The 24794-nt window shown below is 39.0% G+C and overlaps 2 protein-coding genes across 2 annotated transcripts in view; both read left to right on the top strand.

The window, feature by feature from the left end:
- LOC140243732 (rho GTPase-activating protein 21-like) overlaps positions 1-14615 on the top strand; it is a 115144-nt gene extending 100529 nt beyond the window's left edge. Inside the window, exons 11-16 of the mRNA XM_072323397.1 lie at positions 4486-4654; positions 5152-5324; positions 5705-5860; positions 6333-6546; positions 7147-7482; positions 8097-14615. Of these exons, the coding sequence (XP_072179498.1) occupies positions 4486-4654; positions 5152-5324; positions 5705-5860; positions 6333-6546; positions 7147-7482; positions 8097-9931 (2883 nt within the window). The 3' untranslated portion in view covers positions 9932-14615. The remainder of the gene's footprint in view (positions 1-4485; positions 4655-5151; positions 5325-5704; positions 5861-6332; positions 6547-7146; positions 7483-8096) is intronic.
- A 3651-nt stretch (positions 14616-18266) lies between these two features.
- The window catches only part of LOC140243279 (ras-related protein M-Ras-like), a 51058-nt gene continuing 44530 nt past the window's right edge, over positions 18267-24794 (top strand). The window contains exon 1 of the mRNA XM_072322948.1: positions 18267-18374. The gene's annotated coding sequence lies outside the window, so the exon portion shown is untranslated. The remainder of the gene's footprint in view (positions 18375-24794) is intronic.

The raw sequence follows: 24794 nt of genomic DNA on the forward strand, positions 1-24794 counted from the left end.
GATCACAGACTCCTCCATTTTGAAGCTGAGTCAATCGTTTTGTTGTGATTAGTTTATCTCCCAAGTATTAGAAAGGCTCCTGACCATTCTGTGCTAGATAAGTATTCACAACACACACACATATGCATAATATACCCTCAGAGTATATGAATGTAGCTGTGTATGTTGCTACATCTCAGCAAAATGTTTTTGCTTTCTTTGTCACTATATCCTTATCTGCTTGTGAAATTATAATATTCCATCATCTGTAAGCATGTAATATGTGCATCAGATGCAAAAAGTCCTGTTTTTCAGATAATTTGCCATGAATATTTGGAATTCTTGTGATGCTTCCCCTAAGAGAGAAGCATGCTGCTGCCCTTCACCTTCAGTGTATGATACTATGATCACATGGGAAGAGTAATGAGGTATAGCAGGGATGAGATTGAGGGATAGATAGGGTGTTCATAGGTTGAGACTCCATATTGGCTGGCCTTCAGTGGCTTACACTGGATATGAAAGATGTGTGAACTTGTCACTATGCAAGCAATCTCTCTAATGTTGGCTTCTACTCCAGACAGCTTCCTGTCATCCACTACTTAAGACCTGTTTCCACCAATCACTGTGCTCTTCTCCTTACTACACCTTGATGTCATATTTCATCCTCCTCTTTCTGCCAGTATATCTTCAAGGACACACTGACACTTCATAGTGGGGCTAGCTGCTGTGTTGTCTCCTGAAAATTATGATTTGTTGATCCTTGTCAGTGTTTGTTGACATCCATTGTGTGTGATTTCTCCATAGTTTTAGAGATACTCAGATTGCTCTTGAACTCTACATCGCCCAAAGTCTGACTGTGGCTTCTCTGAAATGCAGTTTTTACGATGATGATAGGCAAACAAAGCATGCGGGCTTCTGGCTACCGTCGGAGGTAGAGCCGTTTTCCAGGATGGACGATGCTTGCCGGGCACTCCAACCCCCATCATGCCAGCCGTGATGGTTTTTCCTTCTGTTGTTGTGGAAGAGGACAGCCTCAGTCCCATTCCTATCTGTCCAATCATCACCCTTTGCTCCCTGGCCGTGGAGCAGCCCTATAAAGTCATGCATTTGAATGTGATGTTGACATTTAATGCATGATAACATTGGGATGCTGGTAGGAGGATGGTTGACCCTGATAGAAGACACTGCGGCTGCATTGACTCCTACCATTGTTGGCATTTATCTCTTGGCTTCCTCTGCGTGATATAATCTTGACAAGCTTGCAGAATTCAACTTGTGCCTATCTTGTGGGGACTTTTGTTGTCACCTGCTTTTGTCCACCTTGGGATCAGTGACTTCTGATATCTTCCGTGATTTGTGACATTTGTTGGTTGGTATTGTGCTCAAAACTCCATTCTGAATCTCCGAAAGGATCCCAAGAATTATTTGAGAAAGATGGAACCATTCTTTGAAACTAGGAGTCAGATAGAAGTCAGAGAACACAAGCTGACTATTGTCATTGAAGAGGTATAGTTTTCATTTGTGTGTGTGTGTTTGCTTGCATTGTCAAATAAAGATTGCTATAGATTCTGTGTTAGCACTGTAACATTGGAAACGTTTGCACAACTAACTTTATGCGTTAGAACATTTTCAATGAATTGCGTGGCATTTTATCATTATTTTTTCCAATAAGAGTTCTCTCTTGCATATAGTAATGTCTCCCCCAAATGTTTTTGAGTTCAAATTTCCCTTCTAGTTCTGTGGGTGAGATATTTACTGATATTTTATGTTGCAAAATATTCTGCACTTAAAAGTTCCCAGAATGGTATGAATTGCTTTTAATTGCACTGGCTTCTTTCTGTAGTTTGATGACAGAAAGTATTGTAAAGTTTTAATCATCAGTACAATTATGTCAGAGCCTTTAAGCCCTACTTCATTTTGTACGTTGGATTTATGCTTGTCTTGTGTGTGTGGGAAGTAACTATGTTAAGATCACTGTTGGTAAATGTCATGAGAGGTAGGACCCAGTATAGTACTGAGCAGACATTAGGACTCATGACCCGTATTACATGGTACAGAATGACATCCCGTGGGCACCATTTGCATGATTCTCATACTGGTCATGTGTCTGCCAATCATGTGATAGTACATCACAAATTTCATATTTTTAGACCAAATTATTTTCTTTATGGCTGATTAACATGTAGATTGTCTCTTTGCCATACTAAGTACAAGACACATTATGACAATGAAACCCATTTTTATACAAAGCAAGAAGAAAGTACACCATGTATCATGATTTCGTGAAGAATCAAAAGAGGAGAGGTCTATGTAGTCACATAAGACACTCCAAAATGTTGTCTTCAAAATAAACACATATTCACAATATTGTGTCACAGGACTGACCTTTTAGTGGTTGACGATTGGGTTTTCACAGTCTCTTTTCTTAAATTTTGCTCAATTTTGATTTGTTGCTCTTATGTTTGAGCAATTTTCCCACCAAGTTATGCCCCCAGCAAAGTGCAATGTATGCAGGGTCTGTGCAAAACTGTGCTCTTCACTGATTGCCAAAAAAGCCCCTGTATGTGCCAGAAATAGAATTAGCCTGTGTTTGTAGATTATACATCACACAGCAGCATGGCTTGGAAATGATTTGTATTATAATCACTCTTCTATCAGGAGGCAAGTGCATGGCTTTGCCAAGAAATGCTGTCAGTCCCTAGCTTTATCAAGGGCATCAAATCTCACATCCTGCTATTAAAACATGCACCTAAATATACTGTGTTCAAACATTAGCTTTGCTTTTTTTGTACATGGTCCAAATTGTCCAGACAAGGTAGAAACAGGCAGGGCACTTTTATGTGTAACTTTGCTTGTGCCAACACAGGAGAATAATGTCTTAACTGTTCTTTGAAATCAGTGCTTGTGTCTGCATCTTTTCCGTGATTGATAAAAACAGTCTGAGGTGTTTATTGTTGGTAATTTGTGTGTACACCAGCCTCAGCCAAGAGAAATGAATAATAAACAATGACTAAAGCTCTTTTCAGATAAAAATGGCCAACCCATAATGTGCACCCAGTGTTAGTGTCGACAACTTAGTGTACTGTTTTAGGCTTGTTACTTGAAATTATTCTGTGCACGTTTCAAAACTTCCAATAGGAACATGTGTGCCTCATATTAGCTCTTCATCAAAATACATACAGTTCGACCTCGATTATCCGGCCTCCCTTTATCCGGAAATCTCTATTATCCGGACGCGTTCACGCAGTGAAGGACTTTTTTTTAATCCAAAAATTGAGAAAAAACAGTGACTTTCATGGATCTATTTCACTAATTTGTGCATGATAGGTTTCTCAATATCTACTGAGGTAAAACATGTATGATTTTCACATAAAGATATACTTTATTTTTGTGAAGAAGGGACTAAAATTTTGAGCAGGCTAGCATAGATTACACCACCGTTGCGGGGTACGCTACCTGCCTAGCTGCCAGTGCACTGGGACGGCAGCTTGGACGGCAGCTATATACATTAAAGGAGACCTCCGGATGATTTTCAGATTTTTACATTTGAATAACTATAAATTAGTTATATTGAGGACAGAGTTTCAGAATTTGTGATGATTGGGATGAAGAATAAGAATATTTTTAAAAAATTTAGAAGAAATTGCAATGAACAAGGATGATGACATGGCAGAGTCACCAAAAGAATGCATGAGTTGGGGCTCAAGGAAGCAGAACAAAAGAAGAAGGCATGCATAGATTATACACAGGTGAACTCGCAAGCAAGCGGTATTGTAGTGGAATTACACTGCTACATTTCTGAAATATGTGAACCTCCTATGTCATCATCCTTGTTCAGTGTAATTTGTTTGAGGTTTTTCAAAGTATTGTTTCTCTGCTCAAGAACCAAAATGAGTTCCAGAGATTTATGCATGGAGTTGTCGATTTTTGTACTACATGATGTGAAATTATGAAAATCGTCTGGAATGTCCCTTTAACATTGTGTCTCCCATATCCGGCCAATTCGCTTATCCGGATGAGCGCCGGTCCCGACATGGCCGGATAATCGAGGTCGAACTGTAGTGCCGTGCCCTATTTCTACAATGAAGTAAATTTTCTGACATGAATGATATTGATGATGTATGCTGCTGACAATTTTGTGTCATTTTCAATAGTGATTTAAGAATGGACACATGATGCTGAAAAGGGATATTTATTTAAGGATGTGTGTCATGCCATTCATTTCCCTTTGTTCCAAATGACTGCCCATGAAAATAGAGTCTAATGTTTCCTATCCTTTTTTCATAATTGCAAGTTTCTCATGTATGTATGCAGTCTTTTTCTTTGGAAGCAAAAGTGGTGCTGTGTAAAAATGGTGATCATAATGACCATGGTCATCATAAAAAATGTGTGCCATAAACTGAGATCAAAGTTATGACAAAATTGATTCATAGAAATTGTATCTTTCATGTGAGATGTCAAAGAGTTTGATATAGTAGTGATGATATATTTTCTCTCATTGAACAGGAAAAGGAGAACAGCTTGTCACAGATATCGGAGAAGTCTGGCAAGGGTGACTCACCTATCTCCTCCTCACACCTAGCCAAGGCCCCGTCTCCCAGTTCATACCGCAAGAAATTCTTCAAATCTGTGTCCCCCAGTGGCACACAAAGCAAACCTAGACCCACAGCCAAAGGTAAGTCTTCCTCCATCCAATTACTATGTAAGTCACAGTTTTAAGAATGAATGAATGATAGATCAAAAATAGCAAGAAGCTGTATAGTTGAAGCATGCAAAGCAACAGAGATGTGTAAATTCATTAGGCAACTGTAAGAATTTTGAGAAAGGATGAAGACAGTTGAAGAACCTAGAGGCTGCATGCTTTTATACCAGAGTGAGTACATAGTGCAGTAGGGTCTTATATATCCCAGCAGTAGAAATAAGCCATTTAAAGTATTGTGAATACATAATGTAAGTATTATTTCCTACAGTCAAATTGATGTCATTTGATTGCTTTGTTTGTACAATATTACTTCAATTGATAGCAAAGAAATTTTGCCATGAATTTGGCAAATGGAATTTGGCAAATGGAATGCTGTAGATTGATTCTTATTGACATTTGTGTCAATGTCTAGTTGTACTGTATAAACTATATGTATGGCATTAATGTTATTGGCTCTATTACTTGGACAGAGGAAATGCTTGCTAAGGCCAAGGCTAGCCAGAGCTTTGCTGATCGCATGAAGCGACACATACGTGGGCGTGTCCGAACCAGTGGCTACACACACCCTCTTGATGACAACTCTCAGGCCAGTGCAACTTTTGGTGTCCCTCTAGACCAGTGTACACCTTCCAACACCAATGAGGTGAGTGTTATGCCTATACCAAGGCTTTGCCCTACACAGTGATGGTATACTGAACATCTATTATTGTGACAAATTTGTTATGTCTTTGCTCGACATTGTGTCTTTTGTTGTAAAGCCATACGAAAGATGGATATGAGAAATAGAACACAATGTTCAAAAACAATCCTGAATTTTATCTTTGTCTCGTAATCTAGGTGCTTTTCATGTACAAGTATTAAGAACCAGTGTGTAATATCTACAGTCTGATGGAGTGAAATTGAGATTCATAACTCATAGTTTCAAATCATTATGCAATGCTATTGAAATTTGAATGCAGTTATCATATAATTGTCATATATTGACATGATATTCCTCCTATCTAATGTTTCTATTGTTTGTAGCTGGTACCAATGGTGGTGGAAATTTGCTGTTCCATCGTGGAGGCCAAGGGGCTGGAGTTTGTGGGTGTGTATCGAGTGCCAGGTAATACAGCTGGAATCACATACCTTAAGGAGGAGCTGAAGAAAGGAGTGGATGAGATTGATCTCACTGATGAGGTAAATGCCTCATTTTATGACTGATCCTTCAACAATTTCTTCTAACTGTATCTGTCTTGCCCATATTGTATTTAGAAATGTGAAGATCTTGCTTTAAGAAGAAATCTATCTTTGTACATGTACATCTATTGTTGGCCTATGTGGCTTTTACAGTAGTGGTATTTTTGTCCAGAGTAATGTGTTTTACTTATATGTTGAATTTTTGATATTCAGTAGAGTTAAAATGTCATCAGTGGATTTATGAAAGATCCAAGCTAAGTTAGTCATGGGCTTCTACCAGCTACTATGTTTTACAGCATGAAGTAAACTGATCTACTGACCTTCCTCAAACTGTGGCCCATTATCATTCAGTTGGTAAATTTCAGGCTCATTTTGACTACCATGAGTTACTTGAGACATGTGATAAAAGGCAGTGTGAGAGTTGCAGGTAATAACTGCTGGGTTTCCCTACTCTCTTACAAACCTCTGTTAGAGATGGCAAGATGTGAATGTCATCAGCAGTCTCCTGAAGCTCTTCTTCCGTAAGCTGCCCAACCCACTGGTCCCCAACGCCCAGTACCAAGCCTTCATTGCAGCCAATCGATTGGAAGAACCCTCTGAGAGGATGTGGGCCTTGAGAAGACAGATTCACAACCTACCTGACCATCACTACGAGACATTCAAGTTCCTCGCCAATCATCTCAAAGGTAGCAATGTAGTCAATGCTGGTAGAACAAATTTTGGAAAAAGAAGAAAACAAAAACAAAGAGGATATGGAGGAAGGGTTTACTTTTTGGATGCAACAGGGAATAAAAAAAAAAAAATACTGCTTTATTTCTACCACACTAAGGTGGCAAATATATCACAAAGCATGTGTCTCTGAAACATTTGGATTATAAACTTACTAAAGGTCCAAAGCAATTGAATTTGAAATAATATTGGTCCTACCCATGTTTTCACATTACCTTTCGACTCACTTTTGGATCAGAATTCACAAAGTTAGATATTTTAAAGAGAGCCTGTCTAATTCGTGTAAAATTAGATTAAGATATAACGTTATTCATAACTATTGAATTTCTTCAGAGTTTTTACATTCAAACACTGACAAGTTTAGTGGCATCAAAAAAAGAAAAAAAATGTGAAAGGTTCTTTCTTGATTGTTCATTCCAGTATCCTTAAAATGTACATGTAGTTTTGCAAAGCTTGCCAGATCTTGCAGTTTTTATCTCTTTGCTCACTTCCCAAGTTTTGCTTTGATCATTTATGTGAAATAAATTCACACTCTCTCTTTTGCCTTGTTCTTCAAGTTGTGGCTGCAAATTCTGATGTCAACCGCATGGAGGTGCGCAACCTGGCCATTGTTTTTGGCCCCACTCTGGTACGCTCAGGTGATGACAGCATGGTTACCATGGTGACAGACATGTCTGACCAGTGCAAGATAGTGGAAAGTTTAATCCAGCACTGTGATTGGTTCTTCAGTGATGATGTTGAGAGCCAGCAGGATGTGCCGAGTGATGCTATGCGGGGTGAAAAGCCTGTCACAAAGCGAATGCCGTTGGCTGAGAAGGCAGCTCAGGAAGAGGAGGAGGAGGATGCAGAAGACCTACTGGACAAGACACCACCACTGAAGACATCTTCCATGGGTATGAGGAATTTACTTTGCCTTCATTTTATCCTGAAGCTTACTGTATATTTAACTATCAGAGCAGTAAATTGCAGGCTTCCTGATGAGTCTGCATCTATGTAATGTATATGTTCATCTTTTCTTTTCAATGTAAAGGAACTGTAGTAGTGATTGCAGGCTCTGATTGTTTTCAGGTCATTCATAACAGTATATTATTATTACGTATACAATGATTGGATGATATAGGTTGAAAAAAAAAAGAGAAGAGGATGATGGCAAGATGTATACTCAAATTGTTTCAGTTTGCAAACAGCAAACCATTGCAGATGGTATACATATTGGAAAAGTCTAATGAGAAAGTTTATAACTTTGCCGTGGGAAATCTTTCTGCATATGTTCAAACTAGGTGTATAATTGGGGAGGGCACTGATCTTTGTGTTTTCATTGAGATTCGGATGGGCGAGATAGTTTTTCTGTTTAGGACACTAAAGTTTGCCTCAATGAAGAAAACAACAGCATGATGTGTATATTCTTTTTTGTGAAAAGCATATAAGCTAAATTCTTGCATTTTTTTTTTTTTTTTTGCATCATTGAAAATGTTTCCCCAATTTCTTATTTCTCTCATAAATGCAGAAGAATTGCACATCGATGTCGAAAGAATGTTCAACACCAAAGATATCATCATGTCTGTGAATGCTGCTGCCCAGCGCAAGATGAAGTCTTCAAGCAAACCCTTCACCTCTCCAGACACCCCAGAGGTGAAGTATCGGCGGCCAAGCCCAGAGCCCCAGCTACACACCATCAAGCTTCATGACCAAGAAGCCCTGAAGCTCACTGTCAGCCAGGCACCAGTCACCATTGACATCGGGCCGGCCAGGTCACCAGATGCTGACAGTGGAAGGAGTGGGAGTACCCCAGGGAAAGTTGTGCTGCGACGCAGCTCTCAGAGCTCCACTGACTCCAAGGTGGGAGGTGGCAGCGATGGAAGTGGTAGTCCAGTGGAAATGGACTCTTTGCTTCAGGGATCTTTGTTTGGTTCTACCAATCGGTCATACCATCCTCGAGCATACTACCAGAATTTCCAGTTTGGATCAACGCGGGGAAGAAAATTGTCTGAATCATCTGACAGTGGCAGTCCAGTAAACCTCGAGCGTGAACTGAAATCCCTTACCAGTGCAACATCCAGGGCTGAGGGTTGGGTGCAGTCTGACTATTCCAAGGAACGTGAGCGTGTCGAACGTCAACACGAGGAGGCATTGCGTGATCTGGAGAAAGAAGATAGTACGAATATTGAGGAGTTATTCCAAGCCAGAGACTTTCGCAGTGAATTATCTGCTATGTCAAATAGAATCATGGATTACACAAAGAAAGGTGTGGAGAGCCCAACAACATGTCGAAAGCAGCCCTTAGAAAAATCTGTTGTGACGGCTCACTCCAAGTCATCAAACAATAATAACGCATTTGCTTCAGCGTGTGATTCAAAGTCGGATTCACCGAAGAAGCAGACATCATCAGACAGAGGGAGCAGACTTGGCTCACCTCTGCACATAGATGAGAAGGACATCGAGAGTGACTTTTTGCAGTCCATGAAAGCAACATTTGAGGAGCGTCTGCAGAGGGTCCTGCAACATGAGAGCGAGGATGACGCATCACGGCCAACAAGTTTAGTCGGCGACAAGGACCAGTCATCTCCAGCCCACTCTCATGGAGAGGAATCAAGAGGTATTCATTATAGGAGCAATTCTGTGGATAGATCAGAAGCATTGAGGCGTAGACTGGACTCCCCCAAGAAAGAAATCTCCTCTAGTTCCAGTCCCCGCTCTGGCTCACCCAGAACCTCAAGAGACATCAGTAAATCTCCAAGCAGGTCAAGCAAGAGCAGCTCTCCTTCTCATTCACCCAAGAAATGCAGCCGCATTGAGGTCATTCTGACCATGGAGAAGCGAGAGACCACCCCAACATCACTCCGTGACAACATCACCAACAAAGCACAAGAGGTGGGAAAGAGCCCCAAGACATCATCAAAGGACACTGCCTCTTTGAGGGACAAGCAGCGTGAAAAGAGGCGACGACGTCACACTGTTGGTGGCAAAGACTTTAAAGACTTTCAGAAGGCAATCACAGAGCACTTCTTTCCCAAGGGAGACTCACAAAAGATGAGTGCAGTCGACAGGTTAAAGCCATTTGGGAAAGAGAATGTGAAGTCACCAGCCAAAAAACCACAGGACATCAAGTCATGGCTGGAGACAGAGCGCCAGCGCAGCACGACGAGCAGCCCAAACCTACTGAGCACTGTGCAGGCTTCCATTGCTAGATTACACCCCATGGAGACAGAGAAGCAACGAAGAGAAAAAGAACTGCGACGAAAGAGTACACCCATCCTTGGAACCACTGATTTCAACAATGATACTCAGCCGCACAAACTCTCAAGAATGCCCAGATACTTTGAAATTGAATCCTACTTATAGAGAAAGAGCCAAGTCGGTGTTTCCTTGGAATTGTGTAATTTATGAACCTTTGTACATAGCGCCAAAGAAAATCTGTATATTTCAGTATATATCGGATATCTCTTTTTCCCCTCACCCTACAAAAAAATTTGTATTTGAGATTTGGTGTATGTATGATAGAATATCACAGTGTTACTGAGTGATATTGCTTTTGTCTTCATTGTCTGTAATTTCATGGAACATGTAGTTGTTTCAAGTCATACGGGTCTATGCCATAATTGTAGTAAAAAAAAAAAGCATGTTGCTTTTATATTTTGTCTGTTCGGAAATTTTGATGCTGATTTCCAAGAATGTAGGTGGTGAAAGCGTGGTTGATTTGTAACAACTCTAGAGATGTTAATGTGCCATTGAGCAACATTGGTACAAATTTAGATGGAGCATAACTTATTAGTCATGGCACAGAATGAATATATGAAGTGTCTATTTATTGGTGCTAATGTAAGTCGCCAGCCAGGCAGATAGTGATAAGAAATTAATTCTTGCAAAATTCACCTTCTGTTAGTTTCTGTCTTCTCGAGAGTGAAACTGGAGGACGCACCTTGTGTCAGGCATTTACAATATTTGCGTGAAATCTTACAGTCATGCAAACATTTGATACGTGTTGTCATCTTTACTGTGGAATGCTCATTTATTTGACATGGCTGTATGCATGGAGTATATACATATTTGGAAGGATAAGTTACCCAGAGGATTTGAATGAAATAGTGAATTAGCAAAGACATAACTTAATCTAATCAGTGAAATATAGTTCAGGATAAGAAAACAAAATTGAGAGAAACACAAGACATTAATTGGCAGTACATCATCCTAATGAAACTACAGATAGAGACCTGATATATGTGACTATATTATGTTGATGAGTTTTGATTTTCTGATACTGATCATTTTACTCAACAAAGGAAGACAGACTTTGATTTCCTTGAAATTCTTTTCAAGTTATTGCAAGGTTTACATTTTAGTGCATGTCTTTATGACAAGCGCACCCTTTCTTAGAACGTAAAAAAAGAAACAAACTGAAGAGTCTCATGGCTATAAGGCGCAATGGTGTATCCATTGCAGTTTTTTCCCCAGACATCATATAATGTGGTCTACTGACATGAAAACAAATCAAAGCTTGTGTTTTCTCTTTTATTGTTTTATGCTACAATGATTTGCTGTTTACAGTAATTTCTCCCTGTAGAAATTAGAAGAAAGAAAAGATGGAGCTGCAAAGAATTAATAATTGGGAAATGTTGCAGAAGTCATGCAGCATAGAAGAGACTCGGCTCATAACAGACATGACTTGCTTTGAGCCTCCAACGTGTATCACTGCAGAAAAAAATGCTACCTTCCTTTTAGTTTCAGATTTGCAATCCAAAAGTTTCACAACTTAACCTCCCAAACCTTTTTCGCAAATGTCACGTTTTCAGGATGTTACAGCTTTCACTGGTTGGAGAGAGGTGTCTCTGTATTAGTGTAAGCCACATATGTTTGAGTTTTCTTGTGTTATTTTTAAAAGATTTTTTTTTTTTAAAACATGTACTTGTAAATGATGAAATAAGGCTGAACAACACTTTGTTAAAAGTGACAAAACAACAAAAATATTGTGTATAATTGTTTTATGGCTCATAAAGAAAGTGACAGATTTTTATTTTGATCATTCTTTTTCATGTTTTGTCAGCTGACGGATCAAACTGGATGCTTATTAAAGTCAAATAGTGTAGATATTTGGCCTAGACAGTGCCAAGTACATATAAGGGTTTGCCATACCATGTATGTCACATTAAAATCCAGTCTGTATGTAAGACAATGTGTGCTGACCATGCCCCATAATGAATCACCGAAGTAATGATGTGAATGTTCCAGTTAAATGTTAACATCTCAAGCAACTTTAAGGTATACATACGTTTTTTGTAGATTTCATAGGAATGTTTGAAATCCCTATCACGTCTATCATGTATTGGGTCTATGTTCTCTCGGAAGGTTTTATCAAAAACCTTAGGGGCAGACATCCTACTCATTGAAACCTCAAATTCTTTTTCAGTATTGTTGGCCTGGTCAGATGAATTGATATAGTAGAATGATTTTTATAACATGTATTTTAACCAAGGACTTCCTCCACTCAGTGTTAATGCACAGGCGCTACCTTTGGAAATTTTATGTACAGACATATTGGTAATTAGATAATATCAGAGGTATTGCTGTTTTTCTTCATGAATGGATTGGTTGTTTAAGTGAACTGGGCACTCTATGTTATGAACTTCATGGAGGGGATTTTGTTTGTTTTTGTTTTGTTTTGTTTTTTGTTTTTTATATACAATGTAGGCTTATTGCCAGAGAAGAGATTGATACATGCTACCAGGTAATGTGATTTGTCCATTGTGGTTGTATGTTATTTTTATGCACACTTTGTTTTATATGCAGCCAGTGAAATTGTGAAACTGTGGTAAGATAAAAATATAACTTGCATCACTCATATCATTGTTGATCCTCAGTTTGAAGAATTTGTGTCCAATGTTTAACTTGTGATGTTCTGTTGGAACTCTTTTTTTTTTTTCAATTGCCCCAGGAAGAATCCAATTCCATATGTGATTGTGAAATAATATTTGAGAATAAATTGTATATCAAAGAGAACACCTTAGAGTAAAAAAAAAAAAAAGAAAAGAAAAAAAGATCCCATTGAATCTCATCTGATTTCATTGAAGGCATGATAGACTATAACAATGACAAGAAGTGATTCAGACCTTGCCAATTCTTGAGGAGATACATTGTGTAACTTACATTTTCTCATGCCAGTTTTCATTCTTTTTGCCACCTACTTAGTGATCACACAAATTGTATTATTTCAGTGGATGATTATTAGGAAGTCATGTCTGGGAATAATTGGTTGAGAACTTGAATTACACTTTCTTACCAAATCTGCAGGTCTGCCATTGTTCTACTTTATAAGCAAGATAGTTTGGTCAATTCTGCTCTTATTGTAGCTACCACAGACCCTTTCAATTATTACTGATATGAGAATTTACAAATAATTTGCATGATTTTAGATGGTATTTTTTTCCTTACAATTCATTTTTTTTTTTGCAAACAGAAGACATAAATAATTATAGGAGAATATTCTGCCCTGCTGATAATTTGCCTTGCCAGTAAAACATTGACTACATATAAATGAAATGGACTGGTTTCATAACGTGGATTCTATACTACATCATTAGTTTATGTGAATTTCAGTCATTGTATGAAGTCAAAGGACTAACAGCCATGGATACACACAAACTACTGAAACAAAGCCAAAGACTGCATCTACTATGACATCTGGCCAATTCATGATAATATACTGTATGTATTGATTCATTATGAAGCATTCATAGATACTTGATTGACAAATGATTGAGGAGTCCAAGGTTGACAGGTTGAATCATAAGTTAACCCTTTTAATGTATTTTTTAAATGAATAAATAAAAATGGTTTACAATTTAGCATATTAGATCTGTATGACATTTTTGCTTTTAATTAGTAAAATCTTAGGATTTTTTTTAGTCATATACAATCAAAAGACTGTAAATAGATTGTGCAATGTATTTGCTTGTCATCCACGGAGGGACTGTATCGCTAGCCAGCTGTGAAGATGAACACTGATCAAATCGATTGTTTATGTGTGAGAGAGAGAGAGAGAGAGAATGTGTGTGTGTGTGTGTGTGTGTGTGTGTGTGTGCGTGCACGTGAGTGCTATGATGAGGGAAAGTGGTTTGCTTGGCTTTGGTTGTACCTTTGTCTGGGTTGAAAACACTTGTAATTTTCAGATGTTATGTGAGCTTATGTGCATTGTACACATGTATTAAAGTGGATTGTAGTGCTTACACAAGAAAGGGTAATCTATAGATGGGTGAATATCAATGAAAAGATATATATATATATACATGCATTTTTTGTTTGACCTGCAAGATGCTACTACCAAGAGTAGGCACTATATTTTTTATTTATTTATTTATTTATTTATTTAACCAGAACCTGTCAATTCCAACTTTTGTTTTGTTAGTAAACAAGCGATTATGCTACACTCAACAAGATTGTTTCTTCTGCATAGTTGAAATTATTTAGTGGATTATTCATCATCTTGTTGATATTTACTGTTGAAGGGAATAGAGAAAATAGTAGAACAAAAGTAATAACAATAATCCGAACACTTAAATGAACCCTTTATGTGTCTTGTTGTGATGGCTTTTTCTTGATCATTCATAGGGACATTTGTAAGGCATATACATTGTATTTGTACTGCAAAGAGGCTTTACATCTAAGTTGGAAGTAAAATTGCATAAACATTTGGAAAAAATGTTTTCCTCTGCAGATGAAGATGAAGTATTGTGAAACTTGTGTTCTAAAGATGCATGGATTAACATAGCAAGACTGGTTGACATGGTCTCTTTACTGCAGAAAAGAAAAGGAAAGAGTACCCTCTTTTGAGATTTACAATTTTAGCATTCTTATTTTGTATCAAGCAAATATATTATACCAGCTACTTAGCCATTTTCTTAAGAGATTAAAATGCAAGAGTATTTTAATGTTTATGTTCATTGTTATGTTTTGTATTGTGTTTGTAATTTATACAAAGGAAGACATTAGTTTGGTCGACATATTGCTAGAATAAAATATTTTGAACAGAGTCAAAAACTTTGAAATTCCAGTGTGGTTTATGTGTGTTTCTGTTGGTTTTGATGTATACATGCTGATTTTCACTGTCACCATGGATTTTTTTTTTGTTTTTTTTTTTTGTTTTTGTTTCCCAGTGTGTAAGAGGCTAGTGAGTGGGCCTGTTGTTATGAATGTGACGATTATGATGGGGATGGTAGTCGTGGCTTGGGATTAAAGAAATTAAAAATGAGGACCAGGAGAAGTAGAAATTGTATGATTACAAAGGTATCGCAATTGTGATGGTTAATGATAATGCAGTGGCTATAGTGACGGAGGTATTGTGCTACAGGTGTTTCATATGAGACATTTTTAATCCATGAAAACTTGTTCTAAAAAGGTATTTAATTGGGGGAGTAACATGAGTAAGGAGTAGGATGAATATAAAATGTCAAATTATTGCCTACAGCGACACGTGACCACAACGTGATTTTCCATCATACATAACTGTAAAGTATGAACAACAAATATTAAATCCTTCAAGAAGCATGAGTCATCTCAACAATCTGCATTTTTCGATTAATTTTTTATTTGAAAGAAAGAATAAGAAAAATAAAACTAGCCATTTGGAGGCTATCAACCCTAACTGCCCATATCAATGATATAAAACCATAAGCATGACACACACACACACACACACACACACACACACACACACACACACATACAAAAGATTATGCAAAAACTGGAAGCATAATAACATACACACACACCCACACACCAGTACACAATTTAATGAAGTGGCAGTAAAGAATGACAAAGAGCAAATTACAAGCATACAGACAGTATTTGATTTGTACTGAAATTTCTGTCATACGAAATTCATTTCTTGGTTGGATTATACGTGATCATACACCATATCTATAAAGGACAAAACATCAGGTAACAGTAGGCCTACTAGTGGCCATTATGATGACTAATAATAGTTTGCTTTTTTTTTGTTTTTTGTTTTGTTCATGTAAATTAGAATAAGTGCATAGGTGTATTGTAAGTACGGTAGTATGGGGGTGTAGATGTAGTCATAAAGGGTACTATGATAGTATGTCACACTGGCCATCTCTACTGCATTGAACCTGTCTGCAACTACCTTTCAATAATGATCACATATTGTGAGAAAAAGTTTGACCGCATTTGAAACAGGAAAGTTTGTGACAAAACTGAACTTATTATTCAGTGGCTGGAAGTATGACTTGAGTTAATTTTTTTGTGATGCTGCCATGCAATCACGAGGCAATACTACCTATAGGCCTAGTACTAACACTTGAGCAAGCTTTTTTTGTATTTGTTTTTTGGTTTTACTAAATCATACAACAGGAAAAGGGGAGGCCTATTCTGGGACATAATGACATGATATTATATTCTTCAGGACAGGAGAACTATTTTTTTTTTCCTCCTTTGTCCCAGGTGTTGCTGGTGAGGAGAGTGAAAAAATTGAACAAAAACGATTTACATCGCACTCAGTCACACTAGAATGAATGAGTTAGGAACCTACTGTAAAACCAGAAATTTTCGCTTGCATTATAGTTTCGTTAATTTCACAAGAGCAAAGATTTGCGAAATTAAAATGAACGCAAAAGTTGTTCTTTTTTCACACTACATGCATTGATTGCCGATGGCAATTTGCAAATATTTCTTGTTTTTATAGTACCATACTTTAGTTTTGTCTGATATTGTATGTTTTTTGTTTGTTTGGTTTGTTTGTTTGTTTTTTCTTTTTTATTTGCTAAACAGTGACATATCTGTCAAAATTCTAATGTCACTATCGGTACCTCAAAAGGCTCCATTGGTTTTCATATGAAAATGTTATGCCATGTTTTGGCATCATTTAATATTTTTATGTTCCCATTAATGTTGACAGGGGGGGGGGGGTCCAATGTTAATGTGATTTTGTAACATAACATACTTTTCTGGAATGATGATGTCATGTTCTCATTTTACTGTCATCCGAAAGAAGAGAACACAGGGCTTGGGGAACTGGGGGACACTTGTTTTAAAGGCGCATACCGGTAGTCCCGGTAGTGTAGAGGGCGCTGTTGATGATACTGTCGATCACCGTTAGCATTGATACGAAGATTGCCGAAGTTGAGCTGTCATCAAGAGTAAAGCGCATAGGTGTTGCTAAGTAACGTTGCCTTCGTTGTCTTCTCTGCGCATGTGTACCGCAGTCTGTAGTAATGCCGGGTGTGTGCATACATACATGTGCTTCTTACAGGGCTGCCAACACTGGAAACTAGTTGAGAGTGAGATTCCCATAGGCCAATGCTATAATTTAGGAGTCAAAATGAGTGAGATCAATAGAAATGCATGCAAATGAAATAAAGTTTTAGAGTGAGAAAGGACCAAAATGCGTGAGTCTCACGCTCAATGCGTGAGAGTTGGACAGCCCTGTTCTTATATGACATCACAAAAGAAGTTTGCTAAAGCTGTCATCCCCCTCAGCCGAATCATGAGCCGAACTGTAATCCAGACCACTGACTACAACAGTGGATTGGACTTCTTCGGACTTGGGGAAATGGGTCACAGCGTAAGCGCTAAAGAGGAGTCGATAGCGTAGGTTTGCATAGGAAACTTGCACTGTGCGCCCGCATACGCATTTGACTAAACCACAGAGACCATATATGTGCCTTTAATTTTTTTATAATACATATGAATTAAGTGGTTAGAACCTGGGGCCCCCACCCTTTTTTTTAAATCCCTGGGGCCCGTTGCATAAAAGTTACAATTATGGTAACTTTGCCATCCAATGGTAACGACCATGGCAACAATACTCAACAGCCAATCAAAATCAAGAATTCCATGGAAGTTACCATTGGATGGCAAAGTTACCATAATAGTAACTTTTATGCAACGGGCCCCTGGAGTGGCACCAGAAGAATAAGAAAAAGAAGACGAAGAAGAAGAAGAAAGAAAGAGAAGAAGATAAGAAGAAGAAGAAGAAGAAAAAAAAGCATGATTAAACCAGGGAGGTGGAAGAAAGACTTTTCTTCCACCTCCCTGATTAAACTTTGTGTGTGTGTGTGTGTGTGTGTTGTACGTTGTATTTTGTTTGTTTTTGTTTTTGTTTTGTTTTCGTTTGTTTGTTTGTTTTTTTTTTTGCTTGTCAGCTGAAGAAACCCTGATATGAAGTGGCAGCAAAAAGTTGCTCTGAAAAATGTATTTCTGTCAGCAGACTGCAGCTTGACATACAATGTACCACCGAGTACATTTTTAATTTTTAGTACAGGTAGGCCTACCAAACTGTAATACTCGTGTGAAGTTGCAGAAGTCGAAGAAAAATGTTTACCCCACCTACGCTGTGTGACGGACAAGTCATACCATCGGCCGCCGCGGTGCGTGGGTCGGGTAGCCCATCAAATCGGCCCAGATCGCTGTGTACACGAACGGGCAAGTTACGGGGACGAGTTTGTGCATGCATAATCCTCTGTGTGTAGCCGTCAAAGAGATTATACAATCTCTTTGGTAGCCGTATACCTGTTTGTCGCATGAGATCGCAGCTGCATTACACCACAGCGTGTCAGCTCTCCCTCAGCTTCGCACCGCACATGAACGCTACACCGTCTATCTGTCTCTGTGTGATGATCATTGCTTGACTGCAGCGGGTCTGCGCTGCTGCTGCATCTGGGTGATGGACCGAACGTGATGATAAACTGCTGTCAAAATCCATTCAACACAAGTATTCTACGAAGGTTTCGAGCTTTCATCCCGGAAAATCGTCTTTAGTCCAACAGTGCTACAAGTAGGTACTATTTGAAATGCCACCAGCTTATAAAAGAGGAAAGGAGTAGGCCTAAGGGGTAAAGTAAGTAAAGTTCTTACACTAACTGTTAGTGTTAACATGGTTAAGTAGCTAGTAGGTCCTACACTACAGTACCGTTAGTGCACCAGTTTTCAACAGGACCCAGATTTCGACACCCAGCAGATAATTCTTATAAAATTTTATACTCAATACAAACGTCTGACTTCAGCAATCAACCAAGTTATCAATCACATTTCTAGTCTTATATAAACACCGTTTGACACTTGTCATTATAATCCGATGGTAGAATATTTAGGAGAAAAGCAACACAGTGTCAGCAGAAATGTGAATGTCAGCCATTTTTAGGGGTTCAAAACAATATGACGCATTTTGTATACATCGCCGTAAAATTAAATTCACCCGTGCCGGTTATCTTGCTTTAGTATCAGTTTGTTTACCAAATCTTGATGTTTGATTTCATAATCGTCTTTAGTAATAATATCATGGCTGAATTTGTGATAAATGTGCAAACTTGTAGAAAGAGTTGGCTTTGAGAATGTGGCACCAGATTTCGACATTCCCATATCAAGACACGTTATAGAGGAAACAAGTTCTTGCGCCGGTATGATTGCTAGTTTGCGTCCACAATGCAGTGTACGCGTACTGTACGCGCCATGTGATTTCTGTGTGATGCGCGCTGTGATTGTGTCGAAAAATGATGCTGGGTGTCGAAATGTGATGCCAGCGACGGCGTGACGGAAATCGCTTAAAAATTGAACGCGAGTGCATTCAAATGAGAATTCGTTTAAGGCATATTATTATTGCCTTTGTAGCTCAACTTCATATCGAAATTCCGAGATAAAACGGTGCAGTATTGATGGTAAACAAGGAAATGTGCTAAAGTGTCGAAAACCGGTACCCTTACTGTACTTTTAGGCCTCCTAATTGTGTTACTCCAAACGTTTTAAATGCGCCTATGCGATGAGTGAGTCTGTCCATCTCAGTCGTACAACACTCGTCTCAGACTTTGTTAACGTTAGAATGGTGTTGAACTTTATCTTGCCTTGTTTATCGTAATTGTTTTGAATACCTTTAACGGTTAGGCCTGTTTATTTGAATATAGACATGATGGACCCATTCAGTAACAATATTTATGAAGGAATAGGGCCTACCCGGTAATGATAATGATCAACATTTACACTTGCGCTGTGTCTGTCACATATCACATCGCATGCATTGTGGACCTAAATTCTCGGTAGAGCCCTGGCCTAGTAGAGGTTTCAGTTACAGTCTAGTAGATAGCACTGCCGACTCCTCTTCCTCTAGCAAGGCCCTGTCGAGCTGTCTGGTGTAACGTTAAAGGTCTGAATAAGACCAGTTTAGAATAGGCCTGCCTACTGCCACTGGTACACTTTCTCAAACAAATACTGCAAAAGTGGATTTTTCGCGCGACTAATTTTGGCCGGGTTAGAAGGGTTTCGCGTGTTTATAATTTCGCAGAATCAGTACATCATGCACAGGAACACATGGTTAGCAAAAATATTTGCGTGCTTTTATACTTTCATGATACTTTCTGGTTGCGCGAAATGCCTGAAAATTTCACCACCGCAAAAATTTCCACTTTTACAGTGGGGGCCTAGACATTTCTAGAGGCAGTAGAGTATGCACTGAGGTAAGAGGCTGTATCATTAGAGTAAAAGTGTTGCAGTTATAGCGGCCGTCCGGCAGTTTGCGGCCACTACAGCATATTTGGTTAACGCTGAACACAGCCACACACTTTATACATGTATTGACCACACATTCACTAACACACAATCATTCTACAAAAACCAACCGATAACATGGAAAAAATTTCCAACAAAATGAAATTTTCTCACTTAAATGATGACATCTCGCATCAAAAACTTCATTTTCGGTACTTCTTAACATCACAGTTAAGGGTTAAGGGTCTAAGAAACTGGATATGTTGTCGTTTTCCCGATGTTTGCGGATTTTGAATACATGTCCTCACGTAGAAATAGAACTTTCGCGAGCCGATGTGGGCCGCCATTTTTTTCCGGAAGTGGATGTTACGACCGAAAAAATACGAAAAACATGAGAAAGACAACATAAGTGGATAACACCGCCATGCCTGTTCGCGGTCAGTGCAAGCGCGCGAGCCCTTTTCACGTGCTTTCGCAATGAAACTTGGCGCTTACGCAATGTTCGCGAGCCAAAATGAGGCGTTCAGCAGAAGATCGCGGAGCACGTGCATATCGCATTGGAATTGTACATTGGGCCGCAAACCAGACTACCACGGTCGCAAACCAGCGGACGCTCTGCCGGATCGCGGCCGTGGTCTTTTTTTACTATCGCGATGGACATTGGTCTTGCGATTTTCACAATATTGTAAACTGGTAAGTGGTCAACCGCTATGATATAACCTGGGTTAAAGCAATTAGCAAGTTTGCGTTTCAGAGTGGAAAAACCCTTATGCGGCCGCAAACCGCCACTTTTACTCTAGATCTACTCCAGATCTTGACCAAAAGATCGGTCTGTATCTCGTTGGGGATATGTTCTGCGGAGACTGCGTCTGGCTTCGCAGAATCCCCTTAGATTAAGAACCTATATGGAAGAGAGCCGTAAATGTAATCTAAAAAAAACAAAAAAACAAAAAAAAAAACAAACAACTCCTCCGGACAGGCGAATTTTTCTGTCTCAAGTGCGTGATGTGACTGTCTATGGAGGAGAGGCATAGGCCTTAAAAGTGAAAAAATTGATCAAACACTCCTCCAGAAAGATGAATTTTTCTGTCTATGTTCCATAGACCCACAATTGTAACTTGGACCGGTTGAGGTAGGGGTGTTTGTTGACTGAAAGATTGGTCTGTATTTTGTTGGAGATATGTTCCGTGGAGATTGCAACTAGCTTCATGGTATCCCCTTAGAGTAAATCCACGGTTTGCCGCTGTGCGTCCGTTTGCGGCATTTACAACATAGATGGTCTATTTGGTATACCTCTGAACACAGCGACGTACTCTACATGCATGCATATCGTACCACACATTTATTAACACACTGCCAATCTACAAAAATCAGCCGATGACATGGGCAAATTCTCTTAAACAAAAGTGAAATTTTGTCACTAAAAATGACAACATATCGCATTGGATGCGATATGTTGTCATTTTTAGTGAGAAAATTTCACTTGTGTTGGAGAATTTGCCCATGTCATCGGCTGATTTTTGTAGATTGGCAGTGTGTTAATGAATCCAAAATTTTATTTTTGGTACTTTTTAACATCAAAGTTAAGGAACAAGGGTCTAAGGAACTGGATATTTTGTTGTTTTCCTGATGTTCGTGGATTTAGGCTGCGTGATATGACTGATGCCCAGTGATGGCAATACTGAATAGAACCGACTCTAACATCATCTAGGGCCTACCATAAAGTCACCATTACCATGTAGTCACCACTTGTTCATGCGCCTGTCACTGTTTGTCCCTCTCGTGCTTTATTATTTCGTGTGCATGACTGATATTAACGTCGAGTGAAAAGTGAAGAAGATCTGTCAAAGTGAAAATCTCTGTGTGGGCGCGAAGAACTTAAGTTCAGAGTAAAACCACCAGTTTTGTAACACTTGTCTCTTAAAAGCTTTTCTGCAATATTTGTTCAACTAAAATAATACATTACAAAATCATTTGCCCCCACCCATTTTTTTTTTTTGACCCCAGAAGTGGTGCCCCCCCCCCAAAAAAAAAAAAGAAAAAGAAAAAAAAAAAAGATAGAATGTGGATAAAGATAATATAAAGTTTTGGTACCTCAAAAGTTTCCCTGAATTTCCTTGTCTTAGTTTGTGTTTCAGGTTAAAGTACCTTTCATATAACTAACACTGTGAGACTTACTCGCCCCAAAGTGCTCTCATGTCTGAGTAATCATGCAATAATGGTTTCGTACCAGAGCCGCCGCCGTACGGCGGCTAGGTAGTACACGTATTGTACGAAACCATTATTGCATGATAACTGCAACCAGCAGCGTGCAGCCCCATACGCAAAGCTAACTGCGACCAGCAGCCCCATACGCATAGCGTAATGGGGCTTCGCATTGTAGCATTCAGGATCATGACAGATTTAGTATCGCGGGTAAATATCAATTTAAAATCCAAAAATTTCTTCAATTTGAAGACTTACCAGTTAAGTTGAAGTATTGAAAACAGGCTTCGGGCAACGTTTGGTTCTGCCAATAGTCCCTTTCTGTTCGAATTGATGACTGAATGTGACTCGGTCGAGAGGACCTTGGGAGAGCTACAGCACATATACTGAATACCACGGCCAGCGCATGCGCACACAAACATCTTATCCGTTCATGGATTTGAAATTTGTGCGCATATGATGTGCATGCGCTGGCCATAGTATTCAGTGTATGTAGCTCTCCCAAGGTCCTCTCGACCGAGTCACATTCAGTCATCAATTCGAACAGAAAGGGACTATTGGCAGAATCAAACGTTGCCCGAAGCCTGTTTTCAATACTTCAACTTAATTGGTTAGTCTTCAAATTGAAGAAATTTTTGGATTTTAAGTTGATATTTACCTGCGATACTAAATCTGTCATGATCCTGAATGCTACAATGCGAATCCCCATTACGCTATGCGTATGGGGCTGCTGGTCGCAGTTAATTGCATGATTACTAAGACATGAGAGCACTTTGGGCGAGTAAGTCTCAGTGTTACATGTAAAAATGTGAAAGGTACTTTAACCTGAAACACAAACTAAGACAAGGAAATTCAGGGAAACTTTTGAGGTACCAAAACTTTATATTATCTTTAAGCTTTTGCTGTTTGAAAGTTGTACCAAACTAATTGTCCCCGCCGAACGAGTTCGAGCAGGGGACTATGAAACGGGCTCCGTACGTGTGTGTGTCCGTGTGTCCGTGTGTCCGTGTGTCCGTGTGTCCGTCTGTCCGTCCGTGCGTCCGTGTGTGATCAAAATGTTCAAAATGCTACTCCTTCGCCATTTCTAACCTGATTTTGATTCTGTTTGCTTTATATGATAGCACTACATGGGAGCTTTGAAACTTCTATACAGAATTTAAGTTGTGACCTTTGACCTTGACCTTTGACCTATATTGTTCATTTTGCTTCAAAATGCTACTCCTTCGCCATTTCTAACCCAATTTTGATTCCGTTTGCTTTATATGATTGCACTAGGTGAGGGCTTCAAAACTTCTACACAGAATTTTGACCTTTGACTTCTTTGACCTTTGACCTTGATTTTTTTACCTATATTGTACATTGGCTACAAAATGCTACTCCTTCGCCATTTCTAACCCGATTTCGATTCCGTTTGCTTTATGTGATGGCACTAGGTGAGGGCTTCAAAACTTCTACACAGAATTTTGACCTTTGACTTCTTTGACCTTTGACCTTGATTTTTGACCTATATTGTACATTTTGCTGCAAAATGCTACTCCTTCGCCATTTGTAACCCGATTTCAAGTCCGTTTGCTTTAAGTGATGACACTAGGTGAGGGCTTCAAAACTTCTACACAGAATTTTGACCTTTGACTTCTTTGACCTCTGACCTTGATTTTTGACTTGTATTGTACATTTTGCTACCAAATGCTACTCCTTCGCCATTTCTAACCCGATTTCGATTCCGTTTGCTTTATGTGATGGCACTAGGTGAGGGCTTCAAAACTTCTACACAGAATTTTGGCCTTTGACTTCTTTGACCTTTGACCTTGATTTTTTACCTATATTTTACATTGGCTACCAAATGCTACTCCTTCGCCATTTCTAACCCGATTTCGATTCCGTTTGCTTTATGTGATGACACTAGGTGAGGGCTTCAAAACTTCTACATAGCATTTTGACCTTTGACTTCTTTGACCTTTGACCTTGATCTTTTTACCTATATTGTACATTTTGCTACTAAATGCTACTTCCGGCGGGGACATATATTACGCACCGCGTAATTTCTACTTTTCCTTGTTCTTTTTTGGTCAGCTGATGAAACCTTGAAGTGTAAGCATGGGTAAGACTTTTTTTTTGTTGCTTTTTTATTTTTTGCTTGTTAGCTGATGAAACCAGGAAGTGGCACCAAAATTATGAACTGAGCCCCCCCCCCCCCCCCCCCCCACACACACACACACACACACAAACTTTTTAAAACGTGGTGCTGGCCTTGCATTGACCAGATGTTGTACCGCAATAGTGACACATCTGTCGGGCTGGCATGAGATTATGCCAAGTGCAACAATGACATAACCTTGAATATGATCATGAGTATTAATTGAAGGTATTGTTTACCATTGGGAGCAGTGATTCATTTATTTTAAATTAAATTTAAAGGGATCGTATAGTTTTGGTTGAGACCCAATTTCAGGTTTCTAACATTTTTTGGTGAGATAATGAGAAACCTCTTATGAAATATGAAAGAGCATGT

Source organism: Diadema setosum, chromosome 20 (assembly GCF_964275005.1).
Source record: "Diadema setosum chromosome 20, eeDiaSeto1, whole genome shotgun sequence".
NCBI classification, from domain to species: Eukaryota; Metazoa; Echinodermata; class Echinoidea; order Diadematoida; family Diadematidae; genus Diadema; species Diadema setosum.